The sequence below is a fragment of the Anopheles moucheti genome, chromosome 3 (genome assembly GCF_943734755.1).
Source record: "Anopheles moucheti chromosome 3, idAnoMoucSN_F20_07, whole genome shotgun sequence".
Lineage (NCBI taxonomy): Eukaryota > Metazoa > Arthropoda > Insecta > Diptera > Culicidae > Anopheles > Anopheles moucheti.
Window position 1 is genome coordinate 33,033,569 of NC_069141.1, and position 26,429 is coordinate 33,059,997.

The following is a 26,429-nucleotide window of genomic DNA, read 5'->3' on the forward strand; positions in this document are numbered from 1 at the left end:
GCAACAGCATGGGTACGAATCATAGCAGACGGAGAAAATGTTGTTTCAAGTTGGCTTAGGAGCTTGCGGCTCAAATAACACAAAAGCTACACGCGGAGGAGCAGGTTGTGGCTGTCCCGACACATGCAGCAGACGTACAAAGGCTAATGGGAAAACAGGTACGATTTTCTTTAGGTACATTAAATGCTCTTACCTGTTTTGTGAACCATTTTGCCGTGTCGGTTTGAAGCATAGCACACACACAAAGGCCACAAAAAAGGATCCTTCCACGCTGAACGTTTGCTTTTGTGGAGATATAATTAAAAGGTGTGTTTCGGTGGTTATCCTTTAGCTTTTTCTTTCCACAACTGAAACACACGCGCGTACTCACACACACTCCGTCACATTACACCGTCACAAAGGCTTTTTCCTTCATGAAAACAGGGAAAATGCTGCACTGCAAAACATAACCACACCGCGCGCTTCCTATACGAGACGCATTTCCTTCGGGTGACTTGGATGCGGTTGTAATGCTTTTGCCCCTTTTGGCCACTTTATTCGCATTCCGTTACTGCAGGCTGCACACGACACACGCACACAGAACTCGCATCTCGGTTCTGTTTCCTTTCTCGGAAGGGGGAACGAATTTCGGAAAGAACCGTTTCAACCAAACAAATGCACACACAGTGTGAACAATATCCACAGAACATATTTTCTCTTGCGAGATAAAGAAAACGCTTCTAAAACCTCCACATTTTCACAGCACGCGTTTCACACCGAATGTTTCACAATCTGCAGCAGAACAATGTTATCAGACGAACCATCGTTCAAACGCAGCGCGTACATAGAATTAACACAGTTGGCAGGGAAAAACGTCTAGGCTTCGTTCTTCTACACTTGCGCGTCCCGTGGTGTTGATTGCGAATGGAGTGGGTTTTTACCGCAGACACGTTTCCAAAATTTGGACTATATTGAATGAAAAACTCACTTTTCACGGCATTATTTGACGAACAATAAAACGTGAGGACGCGTTGCTTTCCAGACCGGGCAAATGCAATGATTCTCAGAACGAAAAACGAGCCAATTCATCATTACGGCACAACGGTACGCTTTATTTCGCGTACCTTTCCACTGCACATGGTTTTCTTCATCACATTTCACTCGCCAGATTGTATGCCAAACTCAAGCGTGCCACCATTTAGAACCGAGTAAATGCTGCTTTGCGCCTGCAACTTCCCACCAGCGAGAATAGAATTCATGTAAAACAGACGCAAACAAGATAAACCACAGGAAAAATAGAACAAGAACACAGCTCACTTACTCTCTTCTCTTCAACCGCGTCAAATATTGCTAAGAAGTATTCTTTTGCAATCAAAAACAAAACATTTAACTCCGACGGACCAGCACGACGTCCGAACTCGACAAAATAATGAACGTTTTTGAGTTTTTTCCCTGTTGCAAAATGGTAAACAAGATGATATTTTGGACGTAAAGTGTGCTGCAAACGGGTAGTCCCGTTGTGCATGATGGACAGAATGTGCACCCAATTAGTCCCATAGTTCCGTTTGACGTTACGCCAACCGTCAAACTTCGGTAGTGGGTCGGGAAAAAAGAAGACTTCGAAAAGAAAGAAGAAATGTTCGTGCGTTCCCCTTTTGACATTTGTGTTGGATTCCGGGGTGTAGGAATATATAAGAATTATCCTTCGTTTTGTAATAAAATGTAAGTTGTAATAATAACTAATAATGCTACAAATAAAAGAGGGGACAAGATTAAATTATCATTTAATGCACCCTTCACTGCATAGCTTTTGATTTGAAGATAAATTAAATACTTCAAAATGCCTCTGTGCTGCTTAAGAGAGGTGAAGTTGCTCGTAATAAGCTCTCAAGTTGCATAGGAAAGTTGAACATTAGTTTTAAAAGATTTCATACTAATTCTTCTATAAAATGATTTTTTTTTAATTTCCTCAAGAACGGCCAGACCGTATTGCTCTATAAAAAGATTTTGAAAGCCAATAAAAGCAGTTCTTAAAGCAGAGTCAGTTAAAGCTTTTAAGTAATTGATAAAGTTTATAACAAAGCAGATTTTAGATTTTAGATTTAGATTTTAGTCTAAAGGATTCTTTTCCAAGGACATTGTTGATTATGTGGAGTGGCAGACACAGATGGAATTACTACATGATGTGAATTTCATATTCTGTTTTTATCATACAGAATGGCTTAAAAATGTAATTGTATTTTATAATTTGAATCATAAATTTGTAATTGTAATTTTCATTGTAAATTAACTGTAATTTTAGCATGTAAACTAGCATATTTATATTTTCTATTTTTTCCAATTATTTAATTTATTCTAGGGATTACAAAAAAAATAAAATAGTATTGATCGGTGGTCACTTTAGTGTGCCTGAATCTGTACAACGGAAAGGAGAAAACAGCATGATAACCACCACCAACATCATCTTGCGGATTTCCAAACGCAACCGGACTATCCACATACAGCTGTTGCTTGTCGGTGTGTTGCACCGTGTGGCCACGGTTGTTGCGTACGGCAAACCAACCAGTTTTCAGTCACTCAAAGCCCAACCAGCGAAGCGGTTCGTCGTCTGCCGTACCGTGCAGTTCTTTCTCGTCACCCGTTCCACGCAAGCCAGCGAGATCACGAGATCGTTGCGAGATCATTTGCAAAAGGCCATCGGTTGGTTGCGATTGTTTGTTGGCCTTCCTGTGCGTGTTTGTGAGTTTGGTGCAAACGCTTCCCCACGAAATCGTCGCCAACAGTAGTTTCTTTGAGTGACCCCGCGAAGTGTGCAATCCAATCTATCAGCGTTAATCTTGTTCAGGTTGTGTGTTGGTTGCATGGTTGCTGCTGCTGCTGTTGTTGACCGTGTTCGTTTTGTATTTATTTGGGTAACGGCCGTGTGCAATAAAGAAAATCGTTTCACCTGCACCAGCGTCTGGCGGCTTCCTTTCGCAGGATTGTACGGTGTGTGTTTGTCGATCGCCGCTCAACCACAAAACGAAGACGAACCCGCCCGAGACCCAAAGTGGTGTTGGCTCGAAATCGAAATTCCGCAGTGAGAAAGTTTTGTTATTTTTTCTCTTGCCCTCTTGCACGCGGGAATATCAAGTGGGGAGGTCTTGATCTTTCGCGGGTGCGTCTTCAAATTTCTTATCGAACACAGATTGCGCCTTCAATTGCACGGCGGCCGGAAAACCAGGCACAGTCAAACGAGGTGATTGGGGTGGCCAAAAGAAAATCCCGTTTTCGGTCACGTCCTCACTAGGGGGGGAAAACCAACGGTGTGCAGTGCAGTGTGTATGTGTGTGCCAATTGTTCCTGATCACCAACAACCAAGCAGTCAAGTGAGAGAGAAAAAAGTGTGTGGTGTTGTACTGGCGCTGGATAGAAAAATGGTGTGCGTAATTGTGTTGAGCCGGTGTTAGACCTACTGTTGCTGATCATCGATTGCTTATCCTGCTGCGCACGTCGATATCACATCGCAACTCTTTTGGCGTACAGAGGCGTCCGTGTCAAAGAGACGAAGATCGTGATCGTGGCGATGATGAAACGATCGCTAATTGGATTGCGTGCTAGGCAGAGGCCACGACCACTGTTGGGATCGCTGTTGATGCTGTTTCTGCTAGCGTTTGATGCCGTTTCATGTAAGTGTGGCCACGGCAGGGATGTCTGCAAACGAGTACAGACCAGCGCGCCAAGATAATCAACTTTAGTGTAATGGGTTTTCTTCGTCATCTCTGCTAAAAGGTCAGCAAAGAGTCGTTTTTTGCTTGGGAGTCCTCACCGGGACACGGCTGTATGACTCAATCGTGCATCAGTGCGTCACTGTAGTACGGAGACCCATTACAGCAGTGCATTGCATTACGTGTGCAAATGAAAATGAAAGGAGGGAAATGAAGGCTTTAAAACTGGTTTTTTTCCACCAAAGTCCCTTTCCCGTCCGTTCCGTGCACGTGTGTCTTTCGGTGAGGAAATGCCAACGATGGGTGGAAAAACCAGGGGTGGCTGCCGGCTGGCCGGGTAACGAGCAGCTTTTACTCGCCGTACATACAAACATCCAACCGTCCCTTTTTTCCACCGTTCAAGCAATTGGGGCTGCGACCGTGGGGTGCATACTATCATTATGATTTTTCCGTTTTCCTTTCCGTTTTGCACCATCCTCACCGAGCAACAGTGACAACCGTACGCGCGTACGTTCATTGATAGCCGAGTACGACGAAAGTGATCGATTTTTTACGCCAATCGCGAACACAAAACGGGAACTGTTGCTGTTGCTCGAACGAACCAGAGACAAACAAATGATTTCTTCCGCTCATGCAATTGTTTGGCAAAAGCATAACACCGTAATTGTGCAATCGGTGCACACAGGGAGAAAGGCGAGAACTGTGTGTATATGTAGCGGTTTCAAGTGGAAAACATTAGCTATTTTGCTGGAAAATTTCGAGCAACATTCGGCAAGTTGAATTCGGTTTGTTATTGTTGTTCAGTTGAGATGTTGAAGGAAGCAAAACTCGATCAACCATTTTTTTGGTGTCTGTTATTCACCGTAAGAGGGTGTACTGATTCACATTGTAGGTTTATGTACGTTTCTTTAAACAAATTTATTGCAAATAAATGAGCATGTGTTGATCTGCGCAATCCAAACATGACAGATGACTCAAAAGTTTATTTATTACATGAAATATATTTAATGAAGAATTTGGAAACATGTCAATGCAAGAACCAGATCTTAATTTAATGTTTTAATTTAGTAATAATTTTGATTTTATGGATTAAATTAAATAATGTTGAAGGTCGCAATAGATGATCAAATGGATCATTTGCTTTTCCGTTGACAGATCAATTTAAACCATTGGTGCCGTGACCAGGATTGACCCCTTATAAACGCACTTATAAACGCACAGATATTCACGTTCGTCACCACACATTATGCGTTGGTGTATTCCTATTAAGATGTGTTAATAACTCTAACGGAAACAGTCACAATTTACCTTCCATTATGCCTCCCCGCTTGAAGCAAACAGTTCCGTTCGAAACTAGTTTCCCTTCCAAATAAGGCGGTGAAAATAAATTTGATTATCGTCTTATTTTTCGTCAATTAAGAAATCATCTTTCACATTCCATGCCCATCTTGGCCAGCTGCATTTACCCTCGCACACACACACAAACACACGGAACAGGTATGTGACAGGTTGTGCTACCGTACCGCACCGCCCTGGGCATCGGAATTGGGCAATATTTTAACCTTTTATATTCCATCAACACTTCCATGCGATGTCGGTTTATGTTTAATTTGATTAGCGCCCACTCTTTATAGAGGAAAGGCAAAAAAGCATGCACGATTCATGCGCTGACCTGCAGCAGATGCTTCAAACGCACGAACGAGGCGCATTTATCAACGCTAATACGTTTTCACTTTCACACCGCCAGCTCATAAGCACAAGCACAAACTCATGGCGCGGCTTCTTCAGTGGTTCGTGAGGCTCGGATAAAAAATAATGCCCCCGAACCTGTGAAGTGCCTTCGGCGGTGTTTGGATGCGTTGGAAATGTGCGTGGAGACGAATGTCTCTACGGAAACTGCCATCGAGCAGCTTGTTATCGACGCGTCCTAATGGAGCCGAAAGGTTTGCCTGACCGTGGTGGTGTAATAAATGCGGCAACACTCCCGGGCCCGGGTAAATGAAGCCCCCTTCGGGTAAAGTGTTTGATTGATTGATTGATGTTCATTTGGGTGTTTAATGGAGTGGTTAGGTTAGTAAATGAGAAGATATAGGAGGGTTTATTGAAATTAAGCGTTCGTGTAATAGCGTTTTAGAAGGTGTATTTCGAAGTATCGTTCAATTAATATTTATTGGATTGATGTTTATGAAGAGGAGGTTTACAGCAGGAGACTTAAACGCGAGAATAAGAGAGGTACAAATAAGTTTAGATGTACAGGAATGATGTAGCCCCGAGATACGCTATTATAGCGGACCGCTATAACCCGAGAAATCTCGAATTTCCGCGTAGGTCGAATTCTGGTGCAATTTCGTTTATACTTCAAAGTCACAGAGTCAACTTCCTTTCCTTTTTCTGAACTTTATTTACTCAACGAATCATTCAATTTTTACAAAAGATTACGTTAAAGTAAGTTAGAAAGAAATGTTTTATGTGACAAAAAATGAATTTGAGACCAATTTTTCACCTTTTTGCTTAGTTTTTGTGCTATAAACTTACTCAGATGTTGATTTAAAAAAAAAAGGCGTATCTTGGGGACTGCCTGTAGTACAGATCGACCAACGACTGATACTTTATCAATTTGCAATAAATTGATCCTTATTGATGAAATAACTTATTGCAAATCTAAACAAAGTTCATAACCTCAACATAAATTTATGTAAAGAGAAAACAATCTTTAGCGTGCCTTTAGCGTGAATGAGTCCTACATTTAATATAAGGAATCGTATTAAACTGGCAAAAACTCAACTCAAATTCAACTCAAACAACGATATTCATGCTTATAAGACTTTCGACGCACGATCGCATGTTTGCATAGTTGCATGGGCTGAGAAATGCAAGCATTTATGTCCTACGATACGCATGCGATACGTTGATGACCCTTTGGGAAGAACCGCCACACATTGTGACGATGCGTTGAATGATGTGACTCTAATGTTTCCTTCAAGCTCACGCAATAATTGTGGACAATCGTAAATTGAAAGTAAAATCAAATGCAAAAGTGTGCATGTGCGTGTGATAATAAAACCCGCCTCACAGTGTGGAACGTGTGAGAACGGCGTTCGTTCGCTGTTAATGGAAATGGAAATGACTGTTTATAGCGAAAATTCCATTGTGCGTTGCTCGTAAAGTTACATGACCTCGAGCTTTATGCGTTTTATGTTGCTGGTTGCAGCGGCGCACGGTTCAATCGTGTGCGGTGAGCCCTGGAATGGTTGGTTCAATAACGTTCAATCCCGAATCGGAACGACATTGACACCGTTCGGCCGTCCGCACTGACCGGTCGGGTGAATATGATCAGTGCGATCACACCCGATAATCGCAATCATCATCGCTAACCTCACCACCACCACCCGATCATCATCATCATCATCGTCTTCTGTGGCCGTGTGCACAGACATGACGTGCAAAGTGTAACCTCATTTGGGAAGCCATTTTTTGGTGTTACGTTGTGCTTTTGGGGTGGTTTAGCTTCTTTTTTTTGTGTTACACGCCGTGGAATCTGGTTTAAACAATTTCCCGTCGCTTGTGAGGTTGAAACTAAAACGATGCGAATAAGTATAACAAAAAAAAATGCCCAAATGAAGCCGAGTTCCACTGCACAATGTGGAAGATGTGAACGGTGTGTTGGGGTGGGCGAGGAGGGTCTTTAGTTCGCAAGGTCAGACGGGGAACATTTGACCGGGTAGCCCTCTTTGATCAGTGATCCAGTGCTGTTGTAGACGGTCGTTGAACTAGCAAAAAAAAAAATAGTTAATGTTGTTAATTGCGTAACAAGGGCAAACATAGTCGGCGGGATTCAAACGTAACTGGGCCGTGCTTGATTGAGCTTTAACTAAATTGTGTATTTTGGTTTGGTGTGAATTAGTGTGAAAATGAAACGGAAATGGAAAATAATAGTTAATTGAAAAATTAAGCACGATTTGAAATAATCGCAAATAAAGTATTTTAGTTAAAAAAAAACACATTTAATCACCTTCAAATCCATCATTTATTTTTTTTAAATTTCCATATAAATGTATAGCTTATATAACTAAAATTATGCAAATTTTAGCTATGCTGCCCTGTGCAGATTGCAGTATAGCTTAGTAGAAAAATGCATCACCAAAGCAAACGACAGCTCGTAAATAGAATGGCATGAATGGGATGAATAGCAAACACCTGCACTAAAGATTGGATATGACTAGCTACTCAGGTTTTGCCATCAACAAACCTCTCTTGTGAACGAGTTGACCCACATTGCGCCAGATGCGCATGCATGCATTACAAACATTTGCAGCGATCTTAAGTGCAGCGTCTCTAGCACGTGTGCAGATTGCACCAAACGCTGCTTAAGCCAAAGCGACACTTAAAGCGAAACGATCACTAATCTTTACCACATTACTTCATCTTCATGAAATACGACACATTAGCGCTAAGTGGTAAGAAACACAATCGTTACCGTTGGGACATTTCGAAAAGGAAAAGTTTCTCCACTAACTGGTATGCATGCAAATTTATAGTAAAGTGGGTTGTTTTTATAAAACATTTTTATGTACTATTGCAAATTCATTGCTCTGGGTGCTTTATTTTTAGTGAGTCTCATTAAGGTATCTTCATGCCGAAACGGAATAGCGGCACAACGTCTCATTCGCTCCAGCAAAAACCACCGCAGTGGCATTCATCGATCGTTGATTTAATCAGTTTCGTGACCGATCGATTAGTTTTCACTTTCAACTACTTTATTAGTATGCACTCACCCAAACAACGAGCACCGAGCAAGCTAAACACTAACGCACACCACCGCATTAAAGGCCATTTCATGCCTCGCCGATGTTTTCAAAGTGTTTTAAAATCAAAATAGCACACATACACACACATACAGAGGTGCTCCCTTGGTTCACACTCTCCTCCTCTCGAGCTCGAACTGATTGATGGTAGTGGTGCTAATAGAGTGGTGAATATTTTTCCGTACAACAAACGTAGCAAAATCCGGCCACTCACACTGCAGCCTGCCCAGCTCCGGAACAGGTTCGTACGCTATCCGCCCGTTTAAGTCCTTCGTTATGCAGTCGAACGGGTGGGCTGTGGCTGGTTTCGGTGCCGCGTTTCACGTGCCAAGGTCTTTACTATCGCTACCACCAGCAGATGCCAGCAAGCCATTGGTACAGATGGATTCGCTTGTGGAAGGATGTAATGTGAGTGGCTAGGGTGGCCTGGGTGGCAGTGTCCTTTTACGTGGCATAATGCGTCAGGGTTGTGCACGGAAACAGGTTTTCGGATCGCTTACGTAAACGCAGGCAGAGAGCAGCAAAAATTACTTCAATCTAAGATTTCTCACGCCCAGCAGGTAGTGTTTCCGCTTGCTGCTCTTTTTATGGTTGAGCAATTTGTCCGAAATGGGGATGGTTTGCTCGAATCATCTCTTCGGTGTTTCTAAGCACCATTTGAATAGAGCCTGATGATAAATGTGTTTCCTAAACAATACGCGTTCTCCATCTGGGCACCGCTCACTTGAGCAAGGGTAATTGATTGAATTCGGTCGGATGCGAATTACAGTCACGGCCCGACACCATCAATATCATGTACAGTTCCTTGGTTTGGAAGGCTCTCGAGAGAGTATCTTAACGTCATTATTAGGAGGGAAGAGTTTGGCGTTCGTTTGCTGATGAAGATCAATTACGTGCTGCTGATGATGGCGATCATTTATGAGTTTGACGTTGAGTCTTTTTTCGGGGGATCTTTTTTTTACTTCTTAAAATAGATGAATAAGAATTTAATACGTGTTAGATAAAGTGAATAATTAATATCTGATTTATTTTCAGTAAATAATGTAGGTAAATAAGCATACATACTGAGGATAATAAGTTTACATTGAGTTCTTTTTAGGGCTAAGGCACTTCACAACTACCAAATGAGATGCATGTTTCCATTGTATTATTAATTAAAATAAAACACTTAAAAGTTTTTTTTCTGGAAAGCATTAGCGCACAGCACTGCTGCCTGAAAGAAGAAGATTAAAATGACTAAAGATTATAAACGACCGAAAAGAAAGCCTCAAAGGGTAGCGATTGGTCACCTTTCCTTTCTCGGTTGGCATAACGTTTTGTGTTGTTGCACATTTTGTTCCAACCATAATGCATTTTTGTGTCCATCTTTTGTTTCTCGCGCACTGCAAGACAATAATTGAGAGATTTTGTGTGCAAAACAAACCGAACAATTATGCAATTCGTTCGCAAAAAATTAAATCATAAAGCATTATCTCTGGTTGAATAATTTAATCAAAATGTGCCTTCTTCTCATGTTCATCCCGCAAATCAACCGCGCTCGGCTGAACCGTTGCAGACTTTTGTGTGCAGATCGACACAAACATCACGTGGTTTGACTATTTAAAAGCTTCATTTATGAAGCTCTATCCGTAATTCCGCATTGTCCATTCGAAAAAAGTTTCCTACTGTCATTACTCATTTGTTTTCCCCCGTTTCTTTCTTCCCTTTTTTTTTGCTTCGCTGTCCCGTGCACCACCCAGTCACAAATGCGTTCATCGTGCCGGAGGAGCTGCCATCGATACTTTCCCTGGTCTATTCCAACATTCCACCGATCAAGAAAGGTAAGTCGGAAATTTAATCGGAACCCGGCCAACCCCAAAACGGGAATGCAAATATTTCCGTGGCGGTGAAATGGGTGGCCGGGCATAATTCGGGCAACGCAAAGCAAATTATGTAATTTTCGATCAGCCGTGTATCCAAAGTCCCGGAGAGAGGTTGGGGAAATTTTGGGCATTGGGTGGGAAACAGGGTTAATCGTGGTCGGAAGAAAAACAGAAGAGGATTATTGAATGATGGACAGTGGAAGGGGGAGAGAGAAGAAGGAACGGAAAAGACGCGTAGGTCGTCGGGTGAGCCCCGTTATTTTCGGTGGCCAGGTGCCTAATTTCGTAATTTTTCAACAATAGCTTGTTTGGCCGTTTGTTTGGTGGGCTTATAGAGGTGGATTGCGGTCGTCCGAAGCAATCGTCCCCGGGTCAGATGTGCAAAAAGAAAACTTTATTACGTTTCAACAGATTCTTTCCGTTGATATACATTGTTGAGCGTTTTAAATCATGAGCAAAACTACAAAAAAAGGAAGATTACACATTCTTTCGTTTTGCCTTTCGAAAGAGAGAAAACGCGTCGTTTAGATTATCTGAATCATAAAGATCTGTGGGCGGGCATGGCTCTGTTTGGTCGCAAACCGGATGTGACGCCATAAACGTCACGGATGAACGGATCAACTAAGTATGTTCCGTAAAACATTTATTTGGTTAATTTGGTAGTTTTTAAAATAGGTGTATTAAGGTTTATAAATCAATAAAACAACAATTTTAGTATATGGCATTAAAAATAATTCAACACAGTTCCTCACGAGTGACTCATAATTATCAATGTTTTGTGGAATCCTCTATGCCATAATGCAAATATAACTTTCACCATTCTCGTTGCACATCGATATTCAGTCTGGCAACATTCAAAAATAGAAGAGAAAATTATACCAAAAATAGACAGTTAATATATTGTTGAATGATTTTTTTTTAAATATCTAATGTTCTTTTCTTACGGAGCATTGAAGTCTCTCTGGATCTCTTCAGTATTTTCGCCACTTAACATTAGAAATTTCAAATAAAAACTATTATTATATTATTTATTATTTATTGTAATAATCTGTATAAACATCGACAACTGAAGCGATCGGACTTAATCGCTTCCGTTTAGAGTGACCAACCTGTTCCTTCCCAATGTCATCTTTCGCTAATCACATACCTTCAAGACACGGGTTGCTCCTCAACCGCACTCCGTCTGGCGAAAAAAAAAACCACAACGGATGCACTTGGTTGCACAAAATGCTAATCATGAAGAAGCATTTTTTTGTTGCTGTTGCTGCCGTCATTAATACTGGGCGCTTCTCCTTCATTTTAATGTCAAAACCTTGATGATAGCACCACCGTTGACCACCCGATCCGATGACGCTGCCGGTGATGACGCCGTACGATGATCACATACATGCACACTGGCACACAACAGCCAACAGCAACGATTGGGACAACTTTCCCTTTCTGTTTGCATCCGCCGCTGCAGACAGACATCCGGACCGATGGATCGGGGTTTGGTTTTGGGACGGACACAGTGGTGGTGGTGGTGGATCAGTGGATCTGCCGGAAGGATGGGGCGGCGTATGGGTGATGTTTATGAACAGGGAGGGACACAAATAAACATCAATTGTGTGTGGCGCTGAAGTAGCCGGCTCATGTCGCATGTCGTGCGAACATGTGTACTGTGCGGTGCATGGGTTTAGTGGCCACATTGCAGCTTATGCAAGCCAACAAATTAGAAATCAATTTCTCCCTGTACGTGTAACAAGTTATAAATTATAGTACACAGGATCACAGATCTTATTTTGAAACGAGAAAGGAAAAACAGATTTAAATATGGCCCATAAAGTATAATTATTTAAAACCGCTGTTATTGCAACATGCTCGTGATATCTTCTCCATCTTTCCCTCTCCTGTTTTCTTCTCACAATACAAAGAGAAGAAAACGAAACTGAGCAAACGACATTCGTAATCTCCGAAGAGGAAAGTTTTGTCCGTTTGAGGATCGCACTTTATTTTCCTTTGCTGAAGTTTATTTGATCGTGTTTGATCGTCGACAAAACGTCTGCGCATGGGATGATCAACAGCCAGGAAAGCGAAAGAAATATAATAAAAGAAACGAAGTGAATATCAATAGGGACGAAAGGTCGATAAAACTAGCACTGATGGTCTATCACATCTTATTAGCCTGCAGGGAAAACCTGGGGATCGTTTTATTAATTAAACTCGCTTGCTGCTAATTGAAATTGATAGAGATTTAATCCAAATCGAATAATAAATTAATCCTTGTAACAGTTGCATTGATGGACAGTTAAGAAGATCGATGAACTTGGGACAAGACGGTTGCTTTTAAGATTTTCAGTCGCTTCAAGATTCAATTTGTCGTTGCAGTGGGTTAAATGAATGAAACCCCCCCGGTAAATATTATACGGCATTCAACCTTGCCGTGGACAGTTCAATTTGTTTTAAGTCACATCATTAACCTTCGTACTTTGGAATGGAAAGAGGAATAAGAGGGGCTGTCGTTACTGTTAGGCAAACCAAGAACTTCCCGAGGTTACCCTTGGAAAAGCTATTCGTGGCTTTTTGCCGTCTTGTTGGATTGTTTCGCTACGAGCGTGTAAAATGTTGTTTTAAGGCTCGACTCGTGTCGGTTTAATTCGTTTGACTCTGATGGGTTAGTTAAATGGTTTTTTTCTTCTATTTTGTACTCTTCTTTCTCCAGGAACGGACTCGCGGATAGGGTTCGGATTTCGGCTTGGTGAGCATGCAGATTTTCAAGTACAGCTAGAGTTGGGCCCACAGCTCAATACGAGGCCGATTGGTAAGTTAATTCAGTAGTAACGTATTGTAAAGCTAAATAAATTTATAAAGTTCTATAAAGTAGCTAGAGCTAGGTTTTTTTTTATTATTTATTTTTTATATTTTATTCATGTTATTATGTAAATATTTTAACTTATAGCTCTATGGATGCGGGACATTTCCTTCCAAAATCCTAAGGATGCACCTTATTCCGGGTTAGCTCGGTAATGAGTGTATATTGCATACGGTGTACATACACACATGTCCTGTATGTATGCAATGACGATATATTTATGAAAGTCCTTTAAGTCGTGATAGGTCCTAGTTGACCTCCAGCGGTCCTAGTCATTTCAGCGATGGCGTAAATAACTCTGCCAGAAAGGTCGGAATAATGTATTGCCAGATGACTGCACTTGATTATGAGTGTTCTAGAGGTCTCATGCAGCTGGCCAAGACCTTGGAGTGGATGTAGGGCCTTCTCTAATCCCAACGGGATGTCGTCCATAGTTATAGTCCCCGATTGCTGATTAGTTGACCAACTTCTGTGTATTTTTACGCTGGCAACTGACGTCTGATATTGGCCTCCTTTGATCTCCTGCAATAATCTCTATGCGGGAGGTGTAATTACCAATTTATCGTAGTGCCACCAATAACTCGCAACAGTAGTGCGTACTATTTATGTACAAAGGAGAACAGAAACATAGAACACAAGCGACATTGAAGGGGACGATAGAGGGCTGGGTTGTTCCGAAGAGAAATTATTTCCAAAGCAAAAGTTTGCCTTATTCGTCAATTGAGCTGAAAGTCCGCCTGACAGTATGCAATCTCGAGCTTTAGTTTAATTTAGGGAACGGACCCAAGCCTACGTTTGCTTTGATGGTAATGTGAGACAGTAATGAATCATTGTTCTTTCTATTACGAATTTTGCTTACATTAACATTCCTTAAATAGATTCCTCGATAAAATAATAAATAAATAAAATAAAAGTTAATTAACCGACAACTTAAAAATAGACAAACATTCTCATTCCTTTTTTGTCTTATTGCAGGAGCTGCAGCGAGCAGTAGCAAACGATACGTCGATAATGACGAATATGCGAACTCGGTGCGAGTAAGTAGTGAGCTGTATTTGGCTAACAGCCTTTTGCTAACATTTTGTTGTTTTTCTTTTTTTTCGGTTAAGAATCCAACCCGAAACGGGGGTTCCACCTCCTGGTTGCAGGCGTGGTCTAAGCAAACGAAGCAAAGGCAACAGTTCAACAAGGACAAGCTGCGAGATTCGCTAATGCCACCGGCACCGATCATGGACGAAGGGGCTTACAATCAGCTTCAGCAACTGTACGAAATGAACAAACAGCGCGAGTACGAAGATTCGGTCGGAACACTTCCAGCGGAAGTGCTAGAGACGCGTATCAATCAGCTGAAAGCACTGCACAATCCCGTCACACCGTTTAAACCGATGCCAAGCGAACCACGCGCGGGTACAAGCGTGTCGGAGGAAAAGCCTCTTCAGACGGAGGAAGAGCCCTCTGAAGGGATGTTAATAGTTGTTACACCGGATGTACCAATTAGTACGACCCCCGCACCAACGGAATCGACCTCCACCGATAGTGAAAAGACAAAGGGTGCGGACCACGCAAAGGATATGGGCCTTACCGTCGATGGTGGACGAAGAAATGTACGACGACGAACCAATCGACCGGTGAGCAAACGCGACAAGGAACGAATCACCGCCCAACTGTCCGATGTTTCGCTGGACTAGGGGGGACTATGTGTTGCTGGAATGCGGAATGTGTATTATATTGTTCAAACGTTACAGTGAGGTTATCAATGAGGAGTCCTTATTCCTTCTCTGCTGGCACAAACCGTGTGGCCCGGAAGGTGGTTGTAAATAGTTCTTGCTCGGTTTTAGGATGTGATATTGTACTATTTATTAACCTTTTTGGCGTAGCTTGGAGGTGCGCTGGTATTGTTAAAATTAATAGAAGGAAACGTTAATGGGATGCTCCACGCAAACAACCACGCGAATGGGGCGATAGACGGGTATGAAGCAGTACCTAATTTTACGTGCAAGTGGCCCCAACGAACGAACCGGTTACACTAGTGAACTAAAGCACGGGGAGGGTTTTTATTTATTAGATGCAAGGCATAGAGACAATAAAAAACGGCAATCAATAAAGTAAACAGGGGTTAAACGAACCGATGAACGTATCACGCTGAAAGGGCAACTTGATGACAGCAGCAACATAATAGCGAACGCACTGGATACGTATAGTTTTTAATAGTTTTATTATTTGTCTATTACATATTGGGTTTGGTTGTTTTACCTTTTGTACCCCTGCCCTGTCGGCTTCCCTTTAGCGGCCTCCATGGGTTTGCCTTCTGCACACGGTGCGTTCATTGCGTTTCGCTCTACAGCTCTACGGTTCATTCTCCTCCCTAACCTTCAACGGGACCGCACTGTAGTACGGCTACTTTGAGTTTCGCACTACGACGACTACAATATTAACAACAAATTCCAAAAAAACAGTACTATCGAACGAAGCCACCCTTTCTGTGGGGGCCATTCTTTGCTCAAGTTAAGCGACCGTTCCTACGGGAAAACGTTGATGATCTTATAAAAACTTAACAAAAATGTGCTACTCGTGAGGATCGACCATTTATATTGGTGGTCAAAATACTTTTACCCACGGTTCACTGTTGATTTAGAATTGTTTTGTCGTGATTCGTTTCATTCCGCTGGTTACTTTATCAATTGGAGTACCTTTTCATAAAATTCCTTCCTTTGTAGCATATCGAATCCATTAGTTGAACCAAGTCGATTAGCGAACAAAAAAATAGTAATTAAAACGGGAAGTATTATTCATTTTAAACATAAAATACGGGAAACTTTTCATTATTTTACATATCTTCATATTTTTTCTTCTCTTTTTTCCACATTTTTACATTCTTGCCTAGAAACCTTCCCACTTAATGTGTGGTGTGGAAATTATTCTTCGTTTTCTTTCTTTACCACACTAAACCACCATCTCATTTTAGCTATGCTGTACATTTTTTTCATTCATGTTTTCCTTTCGTACATTCCACTACAAGTGATTGGGCTTCAAATTTGCCATCTATCTACAATTTTGCTACAAAATGCAGGGTTCGTCGATAACGTTTTATGCTTGCTTTGCACACTCTTTCCACGACCAGTTTTTAAATCGTTCATCAAAGCTCACTCGTGTGTGTGTTTTTGTTTTGTTCTTTGTTTGCTTCCTTTCCGCTGAGAGAAAGAGAGAAGATTTATTTCTACAAACTTACTACCGTCTTATACATACAGATTTTTTTTTGTTTGTTTTCTGTTGTAGCTCTTTCCTACTTTACCTCGTAACTGCATTCATTTCATTTTACACCCATTTACAGCTTGCAGTAAATATATTCACCCAGTGCCTTTTCACTGGGCGTAATATTGTTTGGAATGTTTTTCTTTAGTAATTTTCCTTTTTGCAAATGGGCGTGTGTGTGTGTTGTTGGAGGTTTTTCTACTAGCGAAATGCGACGAGTTAGTTAGTGTGTTGACAGTGGGACAGAGAAAGGCAGAGGTTGTTTCGTTGTTGAAATAACTTATTCACTTATTCTGTCTGTGGCACGATTTGTGTTAAGCAAATGTACACGCAGTACGAAAAAAAGGATAATTTATTACATTCGAGCAACTGGTAACAATAGTAGAACGAACAAATGAGGAAAAGTAAGATAAGCATATTAAATTGTAAGACAAGGAAAAAGAAAAACAACGGATGAATCTTAAAAATGTAACTGTGTGTACACAACACCGATTCTATCGCGTGTCATTCACGTAAGGAAGGGATGTCATTCAACGACAACAAGGAAACGGGAAAGGAAAACCCTGCAGGTATGATGATACGGCTACCTTATCGTGGGTGGTTGTTTGTCGATCGATTAGCAGGAGTGTACAGTACAGTTGTTTTAAATAGATTAACATCAGTAACATCTTGTAACACGTTGAGAAATACCTGTAGTGTGATTACACATTAAAATACTTTACATCGAAAGTATGCTTTGCCAGCGTACAATTGAACCTTCGCCATTCACAGAACAACATAGCTTGATCGGCCCCAAAACCGAACCCGAACCGAAGTGGTCGCGCACAACAGCTCGGCTCACATTCCCTTTTTTCTATTTACTAGTACGAGTTATGCTACTCGTTACACTCGAATTGACTTATCGATTCCTTACTCGGCAAAAAAAACATGGATTTTATCTTTCTAGAGGCAATTATAGTAGGCTACTCTTTCCCTTCACTAGTTGTGCTTGTTTTCCTCCCCTTTCACATATCAACTGCTAGTTTTGGTTGCTCACCCTATGGTACACGGAATTCGGCAAAATGGCATGGCGTTCATTTTAACAAAAAAGTATAAGGCTGGCTTACACTGCCAGCTCCCAAATAAGGGACGTGTGTGTTTTTGAGTGAGTGATGTGTTGCTCGATCTGCTCGGTAAAGGTTATCACAATGTAAAGATGGTTTATTAACGCGATCGCACATTCTGCCACCCGGGGTTAGAAAGTGTAGTTGATCTTCCAGTGTACGATCACTCACGCAAGATGGCGATTTCTTTTGTCTGGTGTCGTTGTTTCAGGGTTGTTGAGGGGCGGTAGGTTTTAGATTTGCGTGTAGTAATGGCAACTCTTGCAATACATCCTTATTCGCGTAAAGATAAACATTCACACAGACGCGCACGCGCACAGGGGGGCACATACACAAACAATACGTGAAACGAGAAGACAGCGAAAGATCTCCGCCTGGGACGAAGTTCTAGTGCCAGGTGAAGACGACGTGTGCAAACATTAGGTAGATAGTAGAGACGATCACGCTACCGACCATCACTGGGAAACCGACCCTAGAAGAAGAATGGACACAATGGTTAGTACGTTGAGACAAGAGATCGACAAATAGAACGCTTACTTGAAATATTCTATAAAGGTAAACCTATAACCGTGCTGCTCAGCAACACCGGCACATACAACGTTGGCGGAGGCTCCGATAAGCGTTCCATTACCTGAATCGTGAGAGAGATGGTTAAAAGATATGTTCCCATTTAGCTCATAAGCTTGACTTCTTACTTACCTCCTAAGCAAGCGCCTAACGCCAGTGCCCATACGAGTGGTTGTAGGGGCAGATCTAGCGCCTCATTTTCAGCAAGACCGATGGCAATCTTTACCATCATCGTGGTAAGAGGAATATTGTCAACGAAAGCAGATGCGAATGCGGATACCTACAACGAAGATGCAACGATGTGTGTAATCAGCTGAAGAGAAACTCCCGCCAAGAATGCAACCTACCCATAAGATGATAAGGATGGCTACAGCTAGACGAGATTCTTCGGATACGGACAAGATCACGTTTTCCGTCTGTTTGCCGATCCAATCGATCAGTCCCAGCTCGGCTAACGCTTCCATCAGGATGAAGAGCGCCGCAAAGAACAGCAGTGTGGACCATTCGACACGCGCAATCACCGATTCAATGTCCTCCCTGTGTGCAATAAATGGGTGAAATGTAAGAAATTGATGATCATTTTTCCACTTTAGAAATGGAAACTCTTACCGATCAGCCAGAATCAGGAGCAGTAGCGCACCGAGCAGAGCAGTCCAGCCGAGGGACAGCTTTTGTATGTCCGGTGCCGAATGCAGGAAGAAGAACGTGATCACGAACGCGAGAGTAATGGCAGACTTTACCAGCAGTGTCTTGCTTCGAATAGGGTACTGTAACGGAAGGAACTCATTAGCCTTTGCTGTTGATCGAAAGAGATCCAATGTCTGAAGAACCCTTACCTTCCGTTTCATCTCTTCCAGCGTTGCCTTGTAACTCTCCACCGGTACCGAACCGGTGACGAGCTTCTTCTTGAGCGAACGTGACAACCGGTTCACCTTCTTGAGCAGCGTTTCGCGCACCAAATCTTCATCCTTCGAGTAGGACGACAGAGAGGCGGCTGCACGCTGCCACACGGCAATCTCGTGACGGATCTCCTGCACATCCTGCGGTTCGCTGAAGCGCAGATCGTTGATGTTTTTGAACTTCATGCGCAGCTGGAAGTAGGTCGTGATCATGACGAAGAAGATCGGTATGGCCATGTGCAGTGTAAAGGTGGCGAAATTGACTCCCTGGTGTAGAGAAACGAGAAAATCGATTACAAAACCCTACCCCGTCCCATCCCATCCATTCTTTACGCTGAGGCTCCTTACATTTTTCGCAATGTGGCTGTTGGACGCGATGATGACGTTGGGTGGATCACCAACGGGTGTTAGTGTACCGCCGACGTTCGAGTAGATCACCATCGACATCAACACCGGCACCGGATTTAATTCCATCACCTCACACAATCGTATCGTTACCGGAGTCATAAGCAACACGGTCGTTACGTTGTCCAGGAACGAGGACAGTATCGCGGTAAAGATGCACAGGCAGTTGATCAGTGGCCACACCTTACCGTTCGTCACCTGGTACGCATACACGGCCAGGTAATCGAAGATACCGGTCTCGGACAGGATAGCCACCAGGATCATCATGCCGAACAAGAGCAGCAGCGTTTCGACATCGATCCAGGAGATCAACTTCGGCATGCTGGGCCGCTCGTTCATGGCTGCCAGTACACCGATGGCAAGCGTTGAAGCGATGATGGCCGCAAACGTGCGGTGCACTATCTCCCATATGATTAACACGTACAGACCGAGCAGCACGATCGCGGCATAGATAACGCCCGTCTCCGTGTCCATCGGCGTTGGATCGTAGGTGAACTTGGTCGGGAAGTCACCGTCGAGATTGGAGGACATCCGTACCCGTACCACCGCCTTCCCGCTCGTCACCTTCTGATGGTTGACGGGTCCAATGTCGAACACGTGCTTGCGCGTCATCTCATCCATCAGGTCGATTGCATCGAGTGAGCTCGGTATAGGTACCAACCAGACATTGGTGATGTTCTACAAAAAGAGACACGAGAAACCCGGCGTTAGATCGATCACTCATGGTGGAGCCCAATGAATGAGGACACTACCTCCGTGTACTTTGCGTCGTGGTCTGGGAAAAAGCTCATATTGGTGTTATTGCTAGGTAGGTAGAGCAGCTGCAGATTCACTGACACGTACGTGCTCGTGTTGTTGTGTTGCTGGTCACTTAGAAAGGCACCTTTTAGATTAATCCCAATCCGAGACCCTGGGGATGGTTCTGGCAGAATGTATGCTACAGTAACGAGAGAGAAGCAGTAGAATAAGTCATCTTGATCGCAGATCGCGCGAGATCTCGCTGTGCTTACTCCGGTAGGACCCTTCCGGCACGGACAGCTGCCGCGGGGTGAGTTCTTTCTCGTGCTTCGACATCAGGAAGCCGGTGAAGACCAGCCACACGACCAGCAGTGTGCCAACCTTCACGTAACCGAACAGTTTCCCATGCTCATGGTGGCCACCCATCGTCGTCTCGTGACCCTCGTCACCTTCCCCATCGGTCGTCACGTTTTGGCCGTTCTTTTCACACTGCTCCACGACGGCGGTCGTTTTGCCATCCTCGACCGTCGTGTCCGGATTGGTGACCTTGATTGTGATGAACTCTTTGCTGTTGTTATCTTCACCATCGTCCGCCGAGACGTCTTCATTCGGGAGTGGATCATCTTCGGTACCTGCAACAAGTGAGACATCGCATTGCTTAATAGAGTGTTTAAATAAATTCATCCGAATAGCGTAGTAAGATGCGTTTGTTTTTCGGATCTCTCTGTACCGTCTCGAGAATCAGCTCTAATGAATCACATTAGTTATCTAAACAAGAGCTACGTCACGTGTCGTTAGTGTTCTTCATTGCAATGCCATCGCTTGCTTCCAGATTGCTGAAATTAACCTTTGAAGCTATATCGCCGCCCTAATGCCCTTTGCCGGACGGTAGTCGCAATCATTGCCAATTGACAGCCTTTGAAAATGATGTACATAAAACTACGGGATAGCCTTCAAATTAAGTCATCTTTTATGGCGTTTTGACGGTAAAACTTTTCATTAATTAACACCCACACGCGCGCGGGGCCGACTGTGCACAGAAAGGTTAATTTAAGGTTCAGCCGTATTCATTGAAGCGGTTTACTCATCGTGTCCAGCAAATGAGGCACGCGGTTCGTCATTGACGACGTAGACTATCAGAATGTAAAATATTTATCTGTTACATGTCCATTGTGAGGTGGTAACATAGTCTTATGTATTTTTTTTTTTTGCAAAGCAACAGTTGAACAAGCGATCTACAAGCTAAAAATATGTTTCAGACGAAGCGCGGCTTATCGTCCATTGGTCGTAACGGTGAGTACAAAAATAACCACACCTAACCGACCAAATATATCTATCTTTTTGTGTGTCGATTATTGGCAATGGCCATGACAGTAGGAAATGTTCGAGGAGCGGGCGAGCAAGCAATGAACATGGACACGATGGACACACTTGTCAGGCACCGTCTATTGATTAGATAAAGTAACCCCTTTGGCCTGTTTTTCTTAATTATCTTTTAATGAGGTTACAGTGAGAGGCTTTGGGTCACTTTATTAATAACCATGATAATGATATTAAATATAAAAATCTTGTGGCTGGTTGAGAGTGATAAGCGAAAAAATTAAATCATTATCCCTGTTGATGATAATGACCAGGCGTCTCCATTAACTTAAGGCTCCTTTTATTAAGGAAAACAGAGATAACATATTTGTAAAATGTAACCTTTTTGTAGCTTAATTGAAATGTAAACTAAATCAAATCAACTACCATGCATCAATTGTCGAAGACTCGTCAATAAAATATGCACCACGAGGTCGCTTCATTGCTTTGTAGTTCATCATTGCGTACCAATGCCGCGAACTCTCTTCTTTGCATTCAGCTAGCAATGGAAGTGACACAATCACCACGGTAACATTGAAGTGGAGGGAATGTTTTTGTTTTCGCTTCAACTGTATCGCTGCATCCTCATTCAGCTGGAAGCATAAATAACGCATATTGTGGCGTGCGCCCATCCAAAGCAAGCGTACCGACGTTCGCCACGTCCGCACATACGTTGTCGCGTTCGCGTTACCAATCAACGAAATCAACAGCATCCCGAGAGCGATACGTACAGGGGCGCGATCGTAGCGATTGGGAAGGGGATGAGCTGGCTCGAAAGAAGTAGAAGACGATCTCGCAAACGCCATCGCGGTAAATGCGATAATGAGCGGAAATGTTTCATGCTTGAAAATTTACATAGAATAATTGAAAACAATCGTCCCATCGGTTGGTGGCATGCAGGTGGCGAAGGTTCGATATCCGGGAAGGGAAGGGTGAGGTTAAGGGGGTGAGGGCGAACTGCTGGAAACGGTGGCGTATTCGGACTGCATGCGGGTCACTGTCACACGTTGACCATGCTCAGTGTGTCATGACACGATGGCATTGAGGGAGAATTTCATGAACGTGTAGCGTGAAACCGGCACAAGCATCGCACATTTTTCCGGGTTTTGCAACAGCTGATTCCGTTCCCCCGTTTCGCTTTTGGGGGTAGTAAGAAGTATCGCTAAAATAATAAGAACTTTCCTCATCACCAACTCGCCTAATTCAGACAATTAGCACCGATAATCATTTCCGTTGCTGAACAGCTTTGAGCGTAAGGTTTTGATTTATGGTATCAAAACATCCATCCATTGTCACTGTGATTGGAGCTTTTTATGCTAATTAATTTTCAGCTTCCCTTCATACACGATGGAAAAAGTGAAGAAAAGGTAAAGAAAAATTGTACCCAATTTGGTCAACCCATCCAATGGCGGAGGATCTGCTTGTTTTACTGTTGATTTATGGGTATGCTCAATTTAGCATGACACGAAATATTTCTCCTTGATGTACACCTATAGCCCCCGAGGAAGATTACGCTGGGCGAGCTGCGCAAGATCAGGCGGACCCAATTTCGCTACCTCACCGTGAAGGAGGACCATGCTGTGAAGGTGTTTATCAATTGGTCGCATGATACAATGTTTTAGTATGCATAACGAGCCACCTAGCATTGACACTAATCAGCGGCAAACGTGACCGAACTATCGAGATATCCCGTTGCGGATGGTACGCTTGATTGTGATGGGTTTTTTTTGTCAATAATCTCAAGTGCGCAATCTGCATACGGTCTCGCAAGGACACGGCAAGCGGCAAATGATGACAGGTGGATGATGTATGACAGTCCTTAAAGTGAAGATTGATGCAGATGCAAAATTTATTCTTCACTTCATCATGTAGATTCAGATGCTAGATGAGTCTGAATGTAAAATGAAAGAATAATTAATAAAAAAACGTGCAAAAAACATGATCAAACAGCTTAGTTTCAGAACAATCATGTAATGCATAAATAATTTTAACTGAAACTTTAGTACTCTGTAATGTTGTTAGAGGGCGTTCTTACTCATTGCAGAGCGGTTTTAGTACATTTTACTTAGCTAGTGCTAGTACTAATTTCAGTTATATTGTAAGTTGTGAGATTAGGTCGCTTGTGGTACACATGAGTATTCCTAAAAACCTTCCAAAGGTTTAGACCAGTGATGTCAAACTCATTTTGGCTTGCGGACCGGTTTGCTAACAAAAATGATCTTATAGACCAACTCTAAAAATATCACTTCTGTGTTCCAGCCTGGACATTTTTGGTGATTTAAAATAATAATTACACACGGCATAATTCATATCCCATTGGATATACTTAATATGTATGTACATAACACTCTTGCAAAGACATTTAAATTAAAAAAATTTACACGTAAGATACATTTCTATGTTCTAAGTTATTATGTTTCTTAGATACATTTATTCCATTGTAAGTAATCATAGGAAGAAGTTAGCAAGAAAATTAAATTCAATCGTTTTATAGTATCAGTAACAGTAAAGAACTTTAAACATTATATTATTTCGCACGTAAATGTTTAACATTATAAATTTCCTGATTTTCCTGACACCTGCTTATCTTCGACTAACTTTTGAATATTAGGTTTCATTGTGTGAGTGCAAGCAACTTTTAATACACTATTGAGATGATTTTGTGATTATCTTGAACGCTTTTTGGTTTTATAATTATTCATTAAAACATATAAATATCGATATAAAAATCGATGTTCTCGTTAGTCCTTTGCGGGCCGGATTCAAAGACTTCGGCCCGCGGGCCGTTTGTTTGACATGTCTGGAATAGACTGTTCAAGTTTCATAAACCATTAGATCAAACACTAAAATACTATGCAACGAATTCTTGAAAATAACGCCATCTGTTGTCAAATTTGTCAAATACTAAAATGTGTCCTAAATTAATCTATAGTAATAATACTAGTTCAATATCAATATGTCTATAAACGTCAGAATTAATATACATTCGTAACATTATATACATCATCATCAATATACATCATTTCGTTATAACAATGGTAATGGTGCTGGCAAATCGTTAACCCCAGTCACCACCAATGCATTTGACGCGATTGGATGTGTTAATTTTAGCCTTTAAAATATAACGGCAGAATTTCAGAAACAAACACTGTGAGTGTGGTCATAATAGCAACACTTCGACAACAACAAAAGTCACTTCCACCCATGAAGGAAAATATTTTTAAATTTTCTTTTCATACACCAACGCTCTGTAGGTCACAGGCATTGGATTAGTGAACTAGAACCATGGTCAGATACGTGTTCATTTGGAGAGAATCTGAGAGCGATTCGGTTGTGGTTAAACATGTGTTACTTACCGTGTAATCGCTCGTGCTCCTGCCGAAAAGATGCCAGGCTCGGGTCCTGGCGGATGGCAGCCGGAAGCGTACGCCATATCTCCAGCGATGCCTCCGTCACCTGGCTGAGAGAAATGATAGAATAGTTAGGCCGGATGGTTTGCACTGTCACGGACGGACGGGGCTGATTCAGCCGGTCCAGTTCGTCCTCCGCCTCCTCCTCGTTCAGCTTCAGTATCTTGAACACGACATTTTTGCCCTTCGATTTGGACATTCCCGTGGACGGCTTGTGTAGGGATCGGGGTGGTGGTTGTGTGTGTGTGTTGGGCGACGACACGTGTCGGACGACCAGTGTACTGGTGCTGGATGTGCGTTACGATTAGTGCTGTGTTGGGGAGTGCAGGAAGGAATGTTGCGAAGGCGTTAAGTGGCAATGCCTTTCGGTTAGTACCATGCGGTTAGCAAATCACGTGCTTGCTCTGCTTCACAATCACACAAGTTTGGTCAAGTTCGGACTGTCAGTAATGGTTCGTTGTATTAGCAAGGATCACTAAGGCATGCAACTTGTTAAGATCACTATAAATAACCACCTATTGCGCTGTTAGGAAACGAAATAAATTTAGCAGTGTTTAGTCAGTCGGCTGTGTGTTAAAGCATTTCCGAAATAGAAAGAAGCGCAACTCCATTCCATTCCGGGTTAGATTGCATTCGATCGGGAGTTTTTTTTTTATCAAAGCTCTTTCCCGTTCCGATCCGCGCTGATTGATTCATTCTCTTCACCTATGCGGGTCCATCGCGCTGGATGGCGTGCGTCAATCGCTAATGGGAAAATGATGTAGTGCCTGTTGGGCCACCGAGTGGCAATCTTGGCTGTATCGGCCGGGTCTGGTGCGCTGGTGCTGATACGGGACGGGAATCGGGTTTTCGGCTTAAGCGGCCGTTTACATTCGGGCGGCACTTGTTAACTTGCGTTCTGTCTGCCGTGTGGGTGTTTATGTACAGTTCACAGGGGGAAAAAAAGGGTGCAACTGCAGAACGACCTACAGCTGAAGGGTAGAACATTCGATACGATTACATCTTGCGATTGCACTCCCACCGGGCACTTGTCAAATATTGTGCCAATTCACCATTCTTTTTTTTGTGTTCGTTTGTCAAACAAGCGGCGCAATGAAATACATTTGTTCGCTAATTTATGTCCTTAATCGAGGGGGACACCATCCCCCCCCTTTCTCACAAAAAAACACTCACCCACCTAACCGACCTTCTTCTTCAAATCTAGACACAACACAAAATTCACTGTTGCTGTGCGCTCTCGACCACATCGTCACTACACGTTTCGCAGTAAGGTTTTTCCGTTTATATGACCGTTTCATTGTCATCAGGCCAATCCCAACCAACAGAAAAATCTAGCTCTATCTCGTTCACACCCCAAATTTTTCGACCCCTCGAATCCAACACACGCACCCTCTAACAAAACCCCCCGGCAAACGTCGGAGAGGGTGGATGATCGTGCGGATCGCGCTTTAGTAGCGAATTTTATTGAATTCACGTATCCGCAATAGGAAAA

General features: G+C 42.7%; 2 protein-coding genes across 4 annotated transcripts in view; one reads left to right on the forward strand and one right to left on the reverse strand.

Annotated features, from left to right (window-relative positions):
• The first annotated feature begins 3,544 nt into the window (after window positions 1-3,544).
• LOC128304771 (uncharacterized) lies at window positions 3,545-14,892 on the forward strand. Its single transcript, XM_053042001.1, has 5 exons — window positions 3,545-3,647; window positions 10,231-10,311; window positions 13,055-13,153; window positions 14,180-14,241; window positions 14,314-14,892. The coding sequence occupies exons 1-5, from the start codon at window positions 3,545-3,547 to the stop codon at window positions 14,890-14,892; spliced, it is 924 nt and encodes a 307-aa protein (XP_052897961.1).
• A 508-nt stretch (window positions 14,893-15,400) lies between these two features.
• Window positions 15,401-26,429, reverse strand: part of LOC128305384 (P protein) — a 49,079-nt gene continuing 38,050 nt past the window's right edge. For all 3 annotated transcript variants that reach the window (XM_053042790.1, XM_053042789.1, XM_053042791.1), the window contains 10 exons: window positions 24,884-24,987; window positions 20,441-20,800; window positions 20,183-20,367; window positions 19,374-20,108; window positions 18,963-19,292; window positions 18,736-18,893; window positions 18,474-18,663; window positions 18,259-18,406; window positions 18,097-18,190; window positions 15,401-18,031 (listed from right to left, as the gene is read on the reverse strand). In XM_053042790.1, coding sequence (XP_052898750.1) covers window positions 17,947-18,031; window positions 18,097-18,190; window positions 18,259-18,406; window positions 18,474-18,663; window positions 18,736-18,893; window positions 18,963-19,292; window positions 19,374-20,108; window positions 20,183-20,367; window positions 20,441-20,800; window positions 24,884-24,987 — 2,389 coding nt within the window. In that variant the 3' untranslated portion in view covers window positions 15,401-17,946. The remainder of the gene's footprint in view (window positions 18,032-18,096; window positions 18,191-18,258; window positions 18,407-18,473; window positions 18,664-18,735; window positions 18,894-18,962; window positions 19,293-19,373; window positions 20,109-20,182; window positions 20,368-20,440; window positions 20,801-24,883; window positions 24,988-26,429) is intronic.

What these genes read in the sequence shown, in the direction of transcription:
- LOC128304771 (XM_053042001.1), top strand. Translation starts at nt 3,545, where the DNA reads ATGATGAAACGATCGCTAATTGGATTGCGTGCTAGGCAGAGGCCACGA. An exon ending in AGCGTTTGATGCCGTTTCAT is followed by an intron (nt 3,648 to 10,230) that starts GTAAGTGTGGCC and finishes TGCACCACCCAG; the next exon opens with TCACAAATGCGTTCATCGTG. An exon ending in CATTCCACCGATCAAGAAAG is followed by an intron (nt 10,312 to 13,054) that starts GTAAGTCGGAAA and finishes TTCTTTCTCCAG; the next exon opens with GAACGGACTCGCGGATAGGG.